The sequence below is a fragment of the Sminthopsis crassicaudata genome, chromosome 1 (assembly GCF_048593235.1).
Source record: "Sminthopsis crassicaudata isolate SCR6 chromosome 1, ASM4859323v1, whole genome shotgun sequence".
NCBI lineage: Eukaryota > Metazoa > Chordata > Mammalia > Dasyuromorphia > Dasyuridae > Sminthopsis > Sminthopsis crassicaudata.
Window position 1 is genome coordinate 13,685,343 of NC_133617.1, and position 17,512 is coordinate 13,702,854.

Here is a 17,512-nt window from a genome sequence, read left to right on the forward strand (position 1 = left end):
TTTAGTTGAAGCTCCCAGCCTACTATCCTTTGCCCAATTAAGCCTCCCCAGCCCTGAGTGGAGGCCGTCTGGATGGCCATGGGCCACTGTGAGGTCTCAAGGATAAGAAAATGTGATGTATTCAAGTGTTCTGCTTCTCCTTTATTATTTATTTCACAGGTCATCCGTCGTGGATAACACATCTCTATCAGTAGCTTGATCTTCAAATTTATGTTGTACGGCCTGAAGTGAGTCCTCATTGCTACTGGGTAATACTTTCCTCATCGCTTCCCTTCCACTCTCCACAGTGGCTCTTAAGCCCATTTCATCCTCCTCCAATCTCCCATGAGTTCCGCTTCTATTATCCCCCTTCCTTTTGAGGCCATTTGCCTCAAACTCTAACTTCCTCTCGTCTTCCTCATCTCACTTCACCCAGAAACCTCCTCCCATTTCTCCTCTTTCACAGGAAAAGCTAAAGTTACTCCTTAACAAGGAAGGCTAACTGCTCCCTTACTCAAATAGCCTCATTACATCTATCTCCTCCAATAGATTCCTTATTTCCAGTTTCTTTGTTCATGGCTCTTTCACACTGCCCTGCTCTTGGGGGCATTTCGCCTCTTTTTGTCTACCTCCATGTTGACTGGCCCAGGACAACCTTGACTGTGTGATAAAAGGAAGTGTCTGTTACACAGTGACTGTCGTTCCCCTTGGCACACAAGCTGGCCTTCCACACGGCTTCACAAAACGCAGTGAAGGCTGTTTCCCAGGATTCTTTAAATGAATCCTGAGGAGAGGAGGCCCCTAAAGCAGGAAGGGGGTGGCAGTGGCAGGGACAGCTGGCTTCAAGCTACATGGTGCTGGCTGGGACCTAGTGATATGCATATTAAATAACGAGCTAACAAAGCCTGCCAGCTCCTCTGAACAGCCTTCTTGACATGCCCTGGAGCTGAAAAAAGCTCTCTGACAAAGGGAATATTATCATAGCCTGAGATCCTCCTTACTGGGCTCCCTCTCAAGAGGGCTGTCACCTCCGGCATACAGGGGTGAGCAGAGCTGGAAAGGGTCACCTCTGGGAGCTTTTCTACAAATGAGTCCAGAATCTCAACTTCTCTTTCTTGGCCTGTGAGCACAGAGATGCTCATGTGTGCACATAGACACACACGCTCCCTTATACACAGACAGATACCACGAGACAAAGGATTAGACAAACACAGACATCTCCCCCTCCCCCCTCCCAGACACCCACCCACCACTTTTAAACACAGCAGCTCTTAATCTCTGCTTTTCCTTTCAAAGGTACAAAAAGATCACTGTGGTAACTATAATAACCCGCAGCTAGGGGAAGGTGTTCTGGGCAGGAAGGCCGCCTGGACCGGTGGATGATGTGAAAACAATGTGCTGGTGGGTAAAGTTCCCCGCCACAGGGCCAAATCTACTAGGTCAGAAGTCATAAGGAGACCACAGGGAAGATTCAGACACAGCCACAGGAAGGTAGCGAAGGCCGTCTGACCCTGATGGCGCAGCATGGATGCCCCAAAACCTTGGGCTCCAGGCCCAGCTCAGCCACCTTGACCAAATCACCCAGGGAGACCCACAAGGGACCCTCCCTTTCTACATTTTAAAGTTAAAACGCCTCCTCTGGAGAACTGCTGAGCTACTGCCCAGAATATGCTCCACAAGTGGGGCTCTTGGTAGGTGAGGGTCAATCATGACGGGGATTCTGCTGGTAGTCCTGAGTCCCCTAAGAAGGCAGAGCCCCGCCTCCTCCTGGCTGGCCCCCATACCCCCCCCCCTCCCTTGAGCCTCCAAGAGAAGAGAGACATACGCACAGTTTCTGACTGAGAAGAATAGAGCAGGTTCTTGAAGGCCTTGTTGGCTGCCCGAAGCAGAGACCAGACAGAGCAGGTCCGTTCCTGAGTGTGTTTTTCTCCTCTCTCCTTCGCATTGTTGCACAGGAATGTTCCAAAGAGGCAAGAGTAGGTGTGTTGTACCAACTTGACCTGCGGAGAGTCAACACGGCCGCATCACAAAACCAGGAGGGGACCGGGAGAAGGCTGGTCATCAGGCTCGTGCCAGGAAGCAGCCCCAGCACTCCTGGGAAACCCTCTCTCTCTGTCTTTCATATACCCACACCATACATGTGCATTTAATCATATCTGCAAAGGTGGTAGTAGGGCTCCGTATGAATTTTTGCTTAATCCTCTCTACCCTAAAGGTATCATTATTCTCCTTTTCAGATAAGGAGAATGAGATTCAAAGCGGTGATCCTCACCAGGAGAGCCCCTTTCTCCCTTCCTGTCAGAGCGGCAGACCAAAGTCCAAGGAGAGTAAAGGGCAGTCCCTGTGCTTTTAACGTAACTTCCAGAGTAAAAGCTCGACGGGGCCATCAGCCTTGCTTCTCTGGCTGGCTCAGCGCTCACAGCCGAGTTCCCCCTTGGTACCTCCCTCCCCCCACCCTGCTTCTGGTGAACCTGCCCATGCATGGGACAAGGATATTTAACAGGAGAGAGAAAAGAGCCACTTCCCTCCCAGCCCCCATCCAGTCCCCAAGTGCGTAGCCCCCGCTGTCCAGAGAGCCCCACACTCACAAGGAATGCTTCATTGAACTCAAAAGAGCAAGGGAACTGCCTCTGGAGCTGGTGGACACAGTCCAGCCACTGCAGAAACACGGGGCAACGTTCATTCAGATCATCCGAGTTCTCCCCATGGCCACAGCGATCGGCAAACTTATGGCCAAAATCAAGCCATTCCATCTCTACGAGCACTTGGAAGCCCTGGGAGGGGAGAGAAGCAAAGCCGGTCAATGCACGCCACCCACTTGTGTGCCACCAGAGGGCTGGGCGGGCTCCTCACGGGCACCACGGCCGTGCGGTAGCCCCGCCTTTTCCCTTTCAGAATCTGGGAGTTCCTAGATGGGATACCACAGCCCAGAACTTCTCTGCCCAAGAGCCCCTGAGACTCAGCCTCAGAGTCTCACCCTTAGAGTCTCTTCTAACAGTGCTCAGTAATTCAAACAACCTTCCTGGAGTCACAGGGCCCCAGACACATGAAGTTCTCCCGGGCTGATCCTCCCCCTTCTCAGGGGGGTCAGGGGCCTCTGGCTGGTTGATCTGGGAAGAGCACAGGTAACCGATGGTACCAGCACGTAACCTCCCACGGGCCAAGCCAAAGGACAAAGGGAGACATGGAGCCGTCCTGGTCTCCAGAACAAGTCATTGCCATGCTCTCATTGCCCCAGGGCCCAAGAGGTAAAGGGGACCAGAGCAGGCAACACAAAGCCAAATGAGGCTGCTTGCCAGGGCAGGAGAGGCCCATGTGCAAATAACTCCATACAAAGGAAAATCTGGGAGGGGGAGAACAATGGGCTCCGCTATCAGAGGAGGGAAAGACTGCCTCTAACTGAAGAGACCAGGAAAGGCTTCATGGGAGAATCTCACTGGAGCCAGAGCCCACAGGATGAGGAAGATGCCAGCAGAGAATGGCTTGAATAAAAGCACAAAGTAAAGAACGAGATGCACGTAGAAGAGAACGAGTGTTCTAGCTTAGCTGGAGTGAGGCTGTGTGAGGGGGTTGGTGTGAGGAAACACTGAAAGCAAAGACTCAGGATGCCAGCAAGTGGCAGCTCCTAACGCTCCTGAGCAGAGGACAGCAGAGCTGGAGGCCACGGCAGCAGCCACAGGCTTCCCCCTCCAAGAGCTGCCCCCCACATCAGACCACCAAACCATCCCCCATACACACCTCTATGGTTCGGTAGTAGGGATCCAGCAGGAGTTTGGACAGCGCCACGATCTGCGGTGTGCGATCCCAGCCATCGGAGCAATGTACCAACACTGGCCGCTGATCGCGGTCCACGGCGTGAACGACCAGCAGGGCCGACTTCAGCAGCACCGATAAATGCTGCAGCCACTTGGTACTTTCGAGAGCAGAAAGCCAACTAGAGACAGAAACAGATCTGTGATGATGGGAGAACGCAAACCTGCTTCTCACAATATGCTTCTGAACGTCCTATATTCTGAAACGCCACATGACCTAACGAGAAACCGCAGCAGCATCTGCGCAGGGGTCCAAATCCAGCCTCCTGCCCTACCTGCAGCACATCCACAAATCAAGTACTGGGGCCCGGAACCTCACTCCTGCAGCTAGAGTCCTCTGGGAGATTAGCCCACAGCTGGGGCAAACCCTGGGGCCCTTGGCCTTGGAGCCCACTCCAAAAACCTCCCACAACTTGTGTCTGGCCTCCAACTACCACCTGAAGGCCTGGGCACACTCTGGATCACCCGTGGCTCTGCCACTAGCCTTCTGGGGAGTTTTTCCTTCACAAGCACAGCCAGGCTAACAATGAGCTCTCCCAGGTCCAGCTTCCTCGACAGTCTTGCTTGCCCTGGAGCTAATGAGGCGGGCAGGAGGGCTAAACCCCCATATCTGAAAGGAAGAGGGTTCAACTGATTCTGCTTGGCTCCAGTGGGCAGGACTGCCACAAGCAAGTGGTACTGTGGAAGAAAACAGTGTCCCAAGCAGGCCTGGCTCCTCCCTGGTAAGTGCCTAGGCAAGGGCTCTGGGATCCCCACCACTTGGAGTCCTGCCCTGACGCTCTCCTGCAGCCTTCCTGACAAGTTGGTCAGCCAGCCTAGGCTCTCTCCAAGCCACATGAGGCCGTTCTCTCTGATGTCCAGCTGGGGCCAACACCCAACAACTTCTTCTTGCAGGGGTGATGGCTCTGATGGACCTTTTCTTCCACGTACCCAGAATTCATACCCCTTCTTAAGTTCCCCATTTCCACTGATGACCCCGCCATCTTTCCAATCCCCTGAGTTCCAAACCTCGGAGCCTCTGTAGACACTTTTCCATGCCTCCGTCTCCTTCTCCGGTCGAGGGCCGCGTCTGCCAGAACCTGTGACCTCACTGGCCACACTGCCTCTTCTCAAATCCAAGCCCTCTCCAGCCTTCTCCAAGCTGCCCAAGTGACAGTCCTCAGCAGTTACGAGTATGGTAATCTTCCGGGCACAAATCCCCCCTCGGCATCAGTGTGCTTCTCCTTGTTTCCAGCCTTCTTCGAGAAGCCTCACCTTCTTTCTTCACCTTCACCCAAGCTTGCCTCCAAGCACATTCCAGGTGTCACCTCCAAGACAAACTCTCCAACCACGCCCCCATGCCCACACTGCATCATTACAATGAGAACGTCTGCCATGCCTCTGGCCCATGTGCGCCAGCGGTCAGAGCTATCTCTCTGTGAGGAGCACCTGGCCGCACACCATCGAGTCTCGGCCTTGTTCAGGCTACTGCGGGCCTCACTGCTGGGGGGCCTTTGGGTCCCGAGGATGAGCCGACTCTTTTCTCCCCACTCAAGTTCCTCTGACCAGATCTTCTGGCCTGTGTGGAGCCTTTGGGGCCTGGTGGGGGTCTTCTGCCTTCAGGTCCTAAACCATGCAGAGAAAGCTCCCCAGGGCAGGGGCAGAGCAAGGCTTTCTCTAGAAGGCTTGCTGCCCTTCAGACCCTGGCTTGGCTTCTCCGGTAAGGCCTTTCCTAGGGAAAGGCTGATTATTCCTGGCTCAACCAGGCTGCTTATCATGCAATGACCTGACCCAATGTTGTGCAAGCGGCTTTGCTTCCAACAGCCTACGCCGTCCTGCCTGACCCCGCTCAGTCCGAGCGTCTCGCCGTGGGGGCTGCTCTGGCTCCTGGCACGGCACACTGAACTTTGGGCAAGGGTGGGGGTAGGGGAGTGTCAGCATGTATCTATCGGGGTCTTCTGGCCAAACGGCTCTGCTTTCACCAATGCTAATCCAACAGTTCCTGAGAACAAAGATGGCCGCTGCCCAGCTCGCATTAAACCTTTCTTCCTACACATTCAAATTCCTATTCCTCTTTAATAATTGAAAAATGCTAAGGGGATGCTCTGGACCACTAAGGGAGGCAGGCCCACTAATGCTGTGCGCCATGGCAGCGCCACACAGAACTCCCTGATTTGGGCCGAGTCTGGGGGAGCTTTGGGCTGACGCTGGCCAGCCTTGTTTGGGAACCAACTCTGGGAAAGGAATGACCTTCCCTTGTCTCGGGGACAGAGTCCATGGGAACCGAAGGAGGTCAGCGGGGAAAATCAGCAGCATCTGAATGATGCCAGTGTGTGAGGGCATGGAGAAAGGCCTAGAGGAGCCAAGTCCTGGTCTCGGCTGTGGCTGAGAAACCCTGAGCAAGTCACGTTATTGCTCCCCCTCAGGTATCTATGGCAGTAGTCTGTGTCTGCGTCTGGGGGGGGAGGGGGGGGGCGCAAATGCTGAGGGCTGTAGTGATGGCAGCTATGGAGATAAATTCTGCTGGACCAAAATCAGCTCAGAACCAGAAGAGGTTCCAGGAAAACTGACAAATTTCTCCACTGTGCTGACCATCTCTCCATCTTTAAACACTTCCCACAGTTCCTAATCCCTGCTCTGCTTTTCCTTTGTGCTCACATGGAAGAGGGGTTTGGTCCCCAAACAACTAGACAAGGAGAGGCAGGGGCCCGGGGTCAGCACCACGGGAGCACAGGACAAAGGAGGGCAATGCTTACTTTCCCGGGTCTGGCATCTGGGTACACAGCAACCGCAGGGACTGAAAGCTCTTCCGAATTGAATGAATGTTCGCCATCCCCATGAACACCACTTCGCAGTTGGGATAGTACTCTGGAGAGGGGGACAAGGAGAACATAAACACGCTGAACACAAGAACCAACTGCAAGCCCGCCCCTATGGCTATGGGGCGAGTCACGGAGGCCCTGGTGAGGAAGAAGGGCTGTCTGGCACCTTCAGTGGCTCTCTGAAGGAGAAAATGCCCGTTCTGTGCCCCACAGCAGGGGGAGGGGGCCACACTTATGCCAACAAGACCTCAGGCTGCCCCAAGGCCTCTACAGCCCCTTGCTGCTCTGGCTAGACTAACGTGAAGGGTGGCGCAGCAGTCCTGGTTTCCAATCCTAGCTTAACCCCTTGCACAGGAAACAGAGGAGGCCCCAAAGGACAAATCCTGGCCCGACAAGGGGCTGCTCTAGGCCTTCACTGAGGGGCCACGGCTGCTGGAGCCTCTGTGCCCCCAGGAGCCCCAGGCAGGAAGAGGCACCAGCATGTGCTCAGCTAAAGGCCCAAGAGGATCTGAGAAGATCCTTACAATTTACAGCAAGCTTCCACATAGGAACCACTCTGATAATGGAAGGCCAGCCCAGGGAGGGAAAGGATGCTAATGGGTTTCACTTGTCATTTATCTCCCTCTAGGGGAAAAAACCTTCACTCTCCTGGTGGGAACTAAAGAGACAAGGACAGGGGCCAGCAGGAGCCCAGGTCCCGGCCTTCTGTCTCGGGCTGAAGAAATCGCCTCTGGCTGGATTCACCGGGACAAAGGGCCTCACCTGGACATTCGCAGCCACCCCCTTTGGCTCGGTTAGCCACAGCTGCCGCATAGGAACGGGCATCCAGGATTAAAAGCTTCTGAGGCTGGATAGCTAAGCTCTCTGCTCCAGAAGCGTTTGACAGGGAAGAATCTGAGAAGAACCAGGAAGAAAAGAATTACTTCTCCATGACTGATTCTGGCCAGTACTGTCAGTAACAAAAGTCACGAGTGGGCAGAGTCCAGCCACTCAGACACCTGGGGAAACAGGATTCTGTCCTCCCTTCCCCGACTCTGTTTGGCCTGCTTCTGCTGCCCTGGATGATGAGAAGCAGCCCCTCCAGTGTCCCAAAGCCTTGCAAGCCTGAGGCTTAGAAAGGCTCCTAAAGGCTGGGACATCAGGTCCCTTCCCAACACCCCACCCTGCTCTACCCATTGTATTCTTTTTCCAAAGAGAGAAAGACCAGCTGGTGGAAAGGGAAGCTACTTAACTGCCTCCTTCCCCATTTGGAATTTTAGTGTCTCTCATTATGCTTTCAGCAAGACTCCAAGTAGCATTAATGTGGCCAGAGGTCCGGCCACAGTTCCAATCTGGCCTCAGAGACTCGATCCTTCCTAGCTGTGTGACCTCAGGCAACTCCCTTAACCCCACTGCCTCGCAATACCAGCAAAAAAGAAGAAAAACAGGGTCTTCTGCTCCTTCAGCAGAACCCCAACGTTTCCTGCCCCTCCAACGTCCCAGGACCTGTTCTTTGGTCAGGATTCAGCACGGCTTTATCAGGCCAGGCAAAGAGGGGGGCAGCACCGGGGAGAAAAGTGCTGGGCTGTCCACATGAAAAAGGAAGATGGCTAAAACACTTACCAAATTCCACGTCCGAAAGGTCACCTCCGTTGGAGAACTCCCTAGGGCAACTTCCATTGAGTATCTTGCCGCTGCTTGACCTGGAGTCAGAGGCACAGGCTTTGGCCACGGACTGCACGAGGTGCTCGTCGTCGGCGTTCCGCCAGCCCCACCAGCTGACCTCGGGCTGCCCACAGCGGGCGATGACCGCCCCGTTACTTTGGTGCCTGAGGAAAGAACAAGCAACCATGAAAAGAAGCCCCGGGTCTCCAATTCAGCTACTTGGCAAAGATCAAATCTCCCAGGAGGCATTTTCTACAGGTGCAAATACCTGTCTACAGTCACAATGCCAGACAGGACACGAGCCTGAATGAACAGGTAGAACCAGCGGCACCACAGCCAGGCAGCCCCTCATTCGGCTCAGTATGACAGGCTCGGGCATGCCAGACGGCAAGCACAGGGCCCTTGTGGGGAAAGTCCCTGTCATGCTGCCCAAGGTCACAGCTAATCGATGACAGAACGGTCTGTGAGAGATCACCAGAACCCCGATCAAGAGAATGGAATTCAAGGACCCAGCCTGCTACTTGCAAGTGTTTGACTGTGAGGGAGGCAGCACCATGATGGTGGAAGGGCAGGCAGAAGTGCTGTCAAGCTCTCCACAATTTGCAAACTCCTAGAAAATTCTGACTGGAAAATTCAAGGAAAACCTCCCACACGGGATCATTTTTTTGGTTTAATTTGTCTGGCATAGAGGGAGACAGAGAGCCTGGGAACAAGCGTGACCAGGGGTGTTTCACATGGCGCATTCCAGCTCTCCACGCCAGAGTAGGAAGGGGGCCCAGCTCCAACCGAGCGCTTCAGTTTGTGGAGCCAGAGAAATAGAGGCCAGATGGAAACCGTCACCGACTACTCAGTTCTGGGTCACAGACTCCAGCGGGGACAGAGGAAGGGATGTGCACCTGGGGGCGATACCCCCAGGAGCAGTCACAGGATCCAGTTGTGCACTGATTAAGGAGCTAGTCCAGAAGTAAACAGAAAGGACCAGGAGGATTTATGTGAACCAGTGCAAAGTGAAGTGAGCAAAACCAGGAGGTCATATATAGCAATAATGATACACGTCCAATAATACAACTGTGAAAGTACAATAATACAACTGTGAAAGACACAGCCACTCTCAAATGGTTATGGAAGGACTTGTGAGGAAAAACACCATCTCCATCCAGAGAGAGAGAACTGAGGAGCTCTGAATACAGATTAAAGCAGAATTGGTTTTCACTTTCTGTATTTTTTCTTGCCCTTTTTTCTTAACAATGTGGCTGATATGGAAATATCTTGCATGACATCACATTTATAATGGGTATTATATTTCTTGCCTTCTTCAAAGTGGAGAGAGGTTAGAACTCAAAATTTAAAGAGAGAAAAACACTTTGGATAATCCTCGGTCATAGCCCCTAAAATGGTGCTCCACAGATCCTAAAGGTCTTCAGGGCGTGCTTGCCTGACTGCCTTCTGACTGTTAATGGTCCCGACGGCCACTCGAGTCGAGCTGAACATCAAAATCCTTTCGTTTTTAGGGGGTTATTTTACAAAATGGGCTAAGGCAGTAGATGTTGCATGAGGCAAAGAAAGCATGCTAATCTCCTCTCCCTGGAGTAGGGGGGAAGGAGGAGGTTTGGGGGAAAGGAGGAGATGTTTTAGAGAAGTCATAGAAACTCCCAATAGGTAAGTGAATAAACAAGACAAGGCTACAGTCATGCCCCACAGAATCCTCTCTCGTGGGAGCTCTCAGTGACTGATCTTTTAAAAATCAAGCATTTCCTTTCTGAGCAGCTTCAAAACTAAACATTGATGGTGGCTGGTGGGTTTTAAAAAACTCCTCCCCTACTTCTCCTAGGGACCCAAAGTCAGAGATCCCGGGCTGGCCAAGGAGGCCTTGGCCTGGCCCGCTCCACACCCATCATACTCCATTAGGGCAAGCAGGCTGGCACCACACCTCTCCCACAGCAGGGGGCACTGTGCCACTGCAGCCAAGGCCCTGGCCAGCCACAGAGGGATTGTGCTCAGCTCTGGCTTTGGGGACTGGCCTCAGGCCTCCCTCACAGAGTTCACTTTTGCTGAGCCTGGGAGAAAACCGAGCTCCTGACCCCCTTCACGGGGCCCCTCTGCACTGCCCCTGTGGCCTTTTCCGAGCTCTGACTGTGCAGCACTAGCGCCTATACTCCCGGGGCTCCTGGCTGCCTTCTGTTCTGTAGCAATGGGGCAGCTCTTGGATTACAACAAGGATGACTTTGTTGGAGCCCTGAGTGGAAAGTGAGGTGGAGGTCCTTAGATGATTCCCCCCAGAACCTTCGGCTAAGCTACCCAGTTCCTTGACTAGCGGAGGTCTGGATCTGCACCTAGGCCTTCTTGACAAGGGCAGCTCGGTCAGCAGCCCCTCCCGGCTCCATGTCCCACAGGCTCCCGAGCTGGGCCTGCAGCTCGTGCCTTGCCTTCTCGTGCGCACTGTTCCCGGCTGGCACAGACCTGCCCATGTAGTGGACACTTATTGAGAGCAGCACAAGAGACTTGGGGTCAGGTCTATGGGCGGCCAACTTGCATCATTTCCCTCTTCTGGCTTCTTCTGTATAACAGGGGAGCCCACAAGGCAGAGCAGGCCAGCGCACTCGGAGCCTCTCCATGGAGCTCAGTGCAAGGAACCAGGCGTGCCCAGCTGGGGAAAAGTAGCAGCTCCTGGGAGAGAAATGAGGGCCAGTGAGAACTTCCAAGCCAGGTGGACCATGCCATGTGGATAGGACTCCCTCGAGAAGTGCAAGTCTTCAGGAGACCCTTGGCTGATTAAGCTAAAAAGGGGACTTTTCCTTCCCAGACTTCCCTGGCTCTGGGCTCCCTCCTCCGGCTGGTTCACGAGGCTCCTGTGTGACGTTCCGAGGCTAGCTCCTTGTGAGTGTCCACACTGACCACAGCTCTGTCCCGGTCTCTGGTAGGGACGCGTCTGGGGGAGCACATCCCTCGCGGCCTGGATGGGGCCCTACTCAGGTACTGTGCTAAGGCTGACCGAGACATCTGAGAGCAGAGACCCAATGGCCCCAGATGAACAGGAGCCTTGTTGCCCAAATCCCGGCAGGTCAGAGCCTCCATTTCTCGGCATTTGTCTCCACTCCATCTTCAAAGCTGAGAAGGCAGATGTTGTCTCCAAGTGACTTGGCCCAGCAGAACGTCAAGTGGCACACGCTCCAAGCCTCCTTCAATCCCCCTCATTTCATTGATGAAGCAACCGAGACCCAAAGCAGTTACTAGACTCAGGACAAGGAAGGTACAGAGCACCAAACCCGGGGCCCAGCTCCTCCGTTCTGTGGGGTTTTGCTTCTGAGCCTCGTGAGGGAAGGACCACCTACTGGGGTCAATGCAGTGCCATGGCTGCCATCTGCCGCTCTTCCTTTCAAGCTCACTAGGCCTCACTCAGACAAATCAGGGTTTGACAATGTGGCCCTGGCCCCGTACCCAGCGTCTTGCCCAAGGTCACAGGGTGACGGAGCAAAATCACCCCTCAGAGTCTAGAGCTAGAAGCCTTATAAGAACCCTATTCCTCTTGGGAGTCTCCCTGGAGGCAGCTCGACTCGCCGCCCCTCTGGCCTAAGACTCCTCAGGAGGTGCATTTTCTGTGTTTTCTGACTATTAAACCACACTGTTACTGACTCACCCATTATATTGTTCCCCTTTGCTTAATTAATAGTACAGGGTCCCAGAAAGAACTAGTGTTGGGATGTGCTGCCTTCATGGCCGTGGGCCAATAGCATTGTTTCTCTAGACCTCAATTTTCTCATCTGTAATCTGGACATAACAGATACACCAAGTCCCTCCAAGGGTTCATGTGAGGAAACCTTAGGTTATTAAGCAACCAGTGCCGCTGCCCTTAGAATCACTGGCCCAAACTGGTGAGGTCAGGTCATGGGGCCATCCTCTACCTCCATTCCAATCAGCAGGGGCCCCTCCTTTGGCAAGAGATTGCAAAGCCCCAGTCTTTGGTAACCTCAACCCACAGCAATTGGCCAACTGCTCTTACCAAGTTGGGTACCGCGCCAAGGTGTCACAGGTGCTATGTTTTTCAACCCCTCCTCCCCCCAATTCATTCTTTTCACCTTTTTTTTTTTTTTTTTTTTTTTAAAAAAGATCAGAAGTGAGCCGACAGGCACCACAGACCCAGCAGACAGTAAAGAAAATGCCCAGTGCCCCGGGCCCAGCTTACCTGTAGACCACGGCAGGGATGCGCTTCCAGGACCTGAAGCTGGCAACACTCTCTAGCTCCTTGTCGGTAATCCAGGCTGGCACAATAAGCTCCTGTGGGTAGCTGCCACACAGCCTACAAAGTGAAGGCAGAAAGAGAAAGCTTAGAGGGGCTGGCACAGGGCAGCTGCTGGGACCGCAGGCTGGCACCAGACGAAACGGAGAAATCCAAATGAGTAAATGAATGGATTAATGAGCAGCCTTCCTGCGGTGCTTGCTGGGAACCAGGCATTCTACTAAACACTTAATAATTCTTCTCTCATATGATCCTTCTAACAACTCTAGGAGGTAGGGGTCAGCATTATCTGCATTTTACAGATGGGAAAACTGAGACAAACAATGAAGTTGACTTGCCCAGAGTCAAACCATTTGTAACTATCTGGGGCCAGAACTGCCTCCAGGTCTTTCTGACTCGGGCCCGGGGCTCTACCCTATACCACCAGTAGTGCCCAGCTGGCCAGGCGTTTTCCTCATAAAAGCCCAGGAAGATGGGCAGCAGAATATTACAGAGAAAGAAACTGAGGCTGAGAGAGAAGGGGGTGGCAGAGCCTGTGTTCTCCTGTTTCCGCCCCAGCAGGCTCAGATCAACCCAAAGGCCACGACATGCTCTCCATTCCCTGGCACGTCCTTCACGGGCTTGCCTCGGCTCCAGATGGCTCCACATCCCTCCCATCTTTCGGGAGACCTTCGGCCCCGCGCCCTAACTCTGGAGCAGCCCAGCATCTAGCACACAATCAGAGAGAGGATCCTGGTCCTTGTCCTGGCCTGCCCATGGCAGCTACTGGCAGAGCCAAGTACAAGCAGAGGATGGCCAATGGCACGGGAAGAGGACGAGAGCTGGTCCGTGAGGATTAGCTGGAGAAGCTCTTGGGACTAGAGCGTATCGAGACAAAACAAAAGAAACCAGAACATTTCTGGGGAATGCAACAGCCGTCCTAAAATACGATCAGGGCTGTTCATTGGGAAAGATCAGGCTTGGCCTCTGAGGGAGAGGGACCCAGAAGCAGAGAGGGACTGAGATTGGGAAAAGCACAGAAACATCCAAGATCCCTCCCAACCCTGAGAATCTAGAAGTAAGCCACAGAACTGGGCCAGAAAGAATAATTTCTTCCTGAAGTCAAGAAACAATTACCCAGAAGCTATCAATTCTTTGGGCTTTTTTCAGAGGAAGACTGATGTTTTGGGCCTTCGAGTTCTGCAGCAAAGTCCCCCTTCCAGATGCTTTACGAGCCTAGAAGAACTGGGCGACAGACTTTAGGGGGAGCTCAAGAACACAAAGTGTCCCAATGACAGGCACAAGCCGAAGCCTGGAGTCCACTGACTGTGCGAGTCGCAGCAGTCACGCTCCTATCTGGGCCAACAAGGATATTGAGCCAATAAATCCAGCCCTTCGTTCGGGCTGCTGCAGGGAGCTTTCCCCGCAGCAGCCCAAGAAGCCCATCATCAATCTGAGAAAAGCTCTTTCCTAATTACCCCGGGCTTTCCAAAGAGGCCAGAGGATGTCTCTGGCAGCAGCTTGAGACCGTCCTGACTTCAGAAGGCTCTCCCCAGGTGCCAGAATCCCCTTCCTCACCAGCTGAGTGTTTGACCTTTGCTTCCACCCAGACAGGAAAAGGGCGGAAGGGCTGATGCTGGGATCTGACCCTGTCTCTGGCTCTCCACATCCCATGTCCAGCAGGCCAGAAGGCATCTCCAGGTAGGCTATCAAGTATGAAACAAGCACTGGATCTGCTATCTAGACTTGGATTTGACTCTGAATTATTTCGGAGCTGTCGGACCACGGACAAGTCCCATAAGCTCTGAAATTCACTTTTCCCATCTACAGAATGGGAAGAATACTATTCACTATTTGAATTCATAGAGTAACTAAGAAAGTACTTAGTTATAGAAAGCTGAGTCATTATTATCCACAGGTGACCAAGAATGATATATTACATGACTTAAAATTCACATAGGATGAATATTCTAGATAATGCCAAGATAACCCAATGGCCTTTTATAAATAAAAGATATGCCTTAACCCGAGAGCCACCTAACAACCATCACCTAACTACGCACAAAGCAAGAGACAGAATGGAGATGTCAGTGATAAATGCTCAGGGACACCCGTGCTTGGGACATGGCTGCTACTCTGAGTCACAGTTTCTTTTCCTTCAATTCTATCATTTGAAAAAAAATCTCCATGGTGATCATCTGAGCCCGCCAATGGCAGCACAGCATTGGGAGAAGGCACAGTGCTGTGGTAGGAAACCCAACTGGAGCCTGGGCCAGAGCTGCCCTGAGCCCAGACAAGTCACCTCCCCTCCGCCATGCCACAGCCCACTCAACAGCCATCGATCTCTTCCATGCCGAGGCGGGCGAGTTACGTGACCTGTAACATGCTCTCTAGCACCGCCATTTCATGTGCTAGCAATCAAAGAATCTATGACTAACTGCTCAGAAAGAACAGGATAAAAAAGAAAAAAAAAAAAAAAAAAGAAAAGAAAAAAGAAAAGACCTTTTGCTTTAGTTCATTTAGCTGTTTAAAAAAAAAAAAAAAAAGTGCAAAATTAAACATAAAACACCATTTATAAACACTGGTCTTTTGTTATCAGGATATATTTCTTAAAGCTGCCTTCCAACTTTTAAGGAAAAATTTCCCCCAAATAGTCATAAACGCATTAAGGGATTGGTTTAAAAAGCCGACAAAAACTTCAGGTTCAAGTATACATCCCCATTAAAGAAATCTTAAATTGGAAGAGAGTCAATTCAAACAAAACAAGGATAACTTAAAACTCTGCCTACCTCTGATCAATCCACAGTGAGTTTTAAAAACAATGAAATTTATTTTTTAAAACTTTCACTTAAAAAAAAAAAAAAAAAAAAAAAAATACACACACACACACAGGGCAGCTAGGTGGCGCAGTGGATAGAGCACCAGCCTTGAATTCAGGAGGACCAGAGTTCAAATCTGGTCTCAGACACTTAACACTTCCTAGCTGTGTGACCCTGGGCAAGTCACTTAACAGCAGCCTGGGGGGGGGGGGGGGGAGGTAATAACATTTTTCTAAGTCAAAGTATTTTTCAAATCACCTTTCCCAGTTTTCAAGTACTCAAGCAATTTTAAAAGGAAGTATGTGCTGACATGGAAGACTGATGGCTTCATCCCTTTGTCCTTCAATCACCCCTCCCCCCAAGAATACAGAAGCTTAGGACCAATGACTTAAGCCTAGCTGTATGAAGTCCTCTGCTAGCGGTCACCAAACCATCGAGGAGATGACTCCAGTCTCTCTAAAGATCCCTGTTTGGTCTGGGGTGCAATCCCAGCCTTCTCATTCTTCACTCTCTGTCACTGGCCAAGTCTGTCTCCCACTCAGGCCCCCCATCCCTCTTCTGGACAACTGCGCCAGCTACCTTACTGGTTCTTCCCTTCTACAAGCCATTTTCCACATAAGGCCAAAGTGATTTTCCTAAATAAAGCACAGTTCTGACTCTGTTACTTCCTTATTCAAACTCCAGGAGCTCCTTATTCCAAAAATAAATATGAATGTTCTTTGGCATTTACAATTCTTCAAAAACCACTTTAACAATCCCTCACACACTTGACAGCCCAGCCAAACTGGCTGCTCTTCACTACACACGATCTTCCATGTACGTGCTTTTGAACATACGTGCCCTTAAGGGGTGCTGTCTGGCCATGTCTGGAAGGCACTTCCTTCTCACTTCCACCTCTAAAAATCCCTAGTTTCTTTCAAAACTCAGCCAAAACAATTGCTGCTTAACTGATCTTTTCCTGATCCTGTGAGCTATTAATTTCTCCCCTCTCCCCCAAATTACCACATATTTATTATGAAAATCTTTACATATTTACATTCTGTTTCTCTTATGGAACATGAATTCTGGGAGTGCAGGTATGCCCCCTCTTTCTATATTTTATAATATACCAGAGATCCTTATATAATGTATAAAGTACCTTTCATGTCCAATTTATGAAATCTAGGAGTTTATTATGCTATTTCCTGATTCAAGATGCTCAGAATTGGGGATTTTTTTTCCCCCAATCAGATTATCTACTAGATAGTTTCTAGTTTCTTGCAGAAAGCAAGTTTCTTGGTCAAGAACGAATGGTTCAATCATAAGTGTTACCAAAGAGAAAACATGACCTACTTTTGGTATACAAATACATAGCAAAAGGGGGGAATTCTCTTCTCCTCCTTCCCCCTCCACATGTGTGTGTGTGTGTGTGTGTGTGTGTGTGTGTGTGTGTGTGTGTGTGTGTGTGTGTGTGTGTGTGTGTGTGTGTGTGTGTGTATACACACCCACCTATTCGCTCATAGATTTATAAAAAAAATGAGAAGATCCCAGAATCTTTGAGGTAGGAAGGGGACCCTCAGGGCCTCTCTCATACAACTTATACCTAGGAAGAAAATCCTAAATACAACATTTCCAACTTGTGGTTGTCCAGTCTTCACTTGGAAATTTTTATTTATTCCTTCAATGATGGCAACAGGGGTAAGGAGTTTAGACGTGATTAATGAATGCTTTTAAGATCAAAGATTCAGATTTGCTAAATAAAATTGAAAGAAGCCCAAGTTCAAATGATCTGCCACACAAAGGCTGGCATTTTTCACCCAGGCACTTGGCCGTGAACCTGCAATCTGTAGGGACCCCGACAACTTACTTGTACTTCTCATTGATGTTGGAGATCCTCCAGGCATTGTTCATATCAAAACCCATCCGCTCCACTTCATTTTTAAATCTTGCTGTGACGTGCTCCCCTGGGGACCAAGAGCAGATGAGAAAGAAGTGAGCATGGATCCCACACTGCCAAAAAGGTAGGACAAAAAGAACAGCTCATCTGCTTGCTCATTATATAGCAAGAGTGGCTCTAATGAGAGCAACAAAAATGTGGTTTCCTGCTTTTCAGAGAAAATTAATCACTAATAGGCAACACCATGGCAAGAGATCTGAGCCAAACTGGAGGCTCATCCCAAACATCTCCATGGCTAGACTTCTGAAGAGCTTGCGTGATCAGGCCCAGGGGAGGCTCAGTAAACACCAAGTTGCTGGGTGAAG

At 51.2% G+C, this 17,512-nt stretch overlaps 1 protein-coding gene across 8 annotated transcripts in view; it reads right to left on the bottom strand.

Moving 5' to 3' along the window:
• The window catches only part of MTMR3 (myotubularin related protein 3), a 174,617-nt gene that overhangs the window by 10,999 nt on the left and 146,106 nt on the right, over nt 1-17,512 (bottom strand). For all 8 annotated transcript variants that reach the window (XM_074294259.1, XM_074294268.1, XM_074294314.1 and 5 more), the window contains 8 exons: nt 17,118-17,214; nt 12,420-12,533; nt 8,195-8,400; nt 7,355-7,486; nt 6,527-6,638; nt 3,718-3,913; nt 2,568-2,753; nt 1,809-1,979 (listed from right to left, as the gene is read on the bottom strand). In XM_074294259.1, coding sequence (XP_074150360.1) covers nt 1,809-1,979; nt 2,568-2,753; nt 3,718-3,913; nt 6,527-6,638; nt 7,355-7,486; nt 8,195-8,400; nt 12,420-12,533; nt 17,118-17,214 — 1,214 coding nt within the window. The remainder of the gene's footprint in view (nt 1-1,808; nt 1,980-2,567; nt 2,754-3,717; nt 3,914-6,526; nt 6,639-7,354; nt 7,487-8,194; nt 8,401-12,419; nt 12,534-17,117; nt 17,215-17,512) is intronic.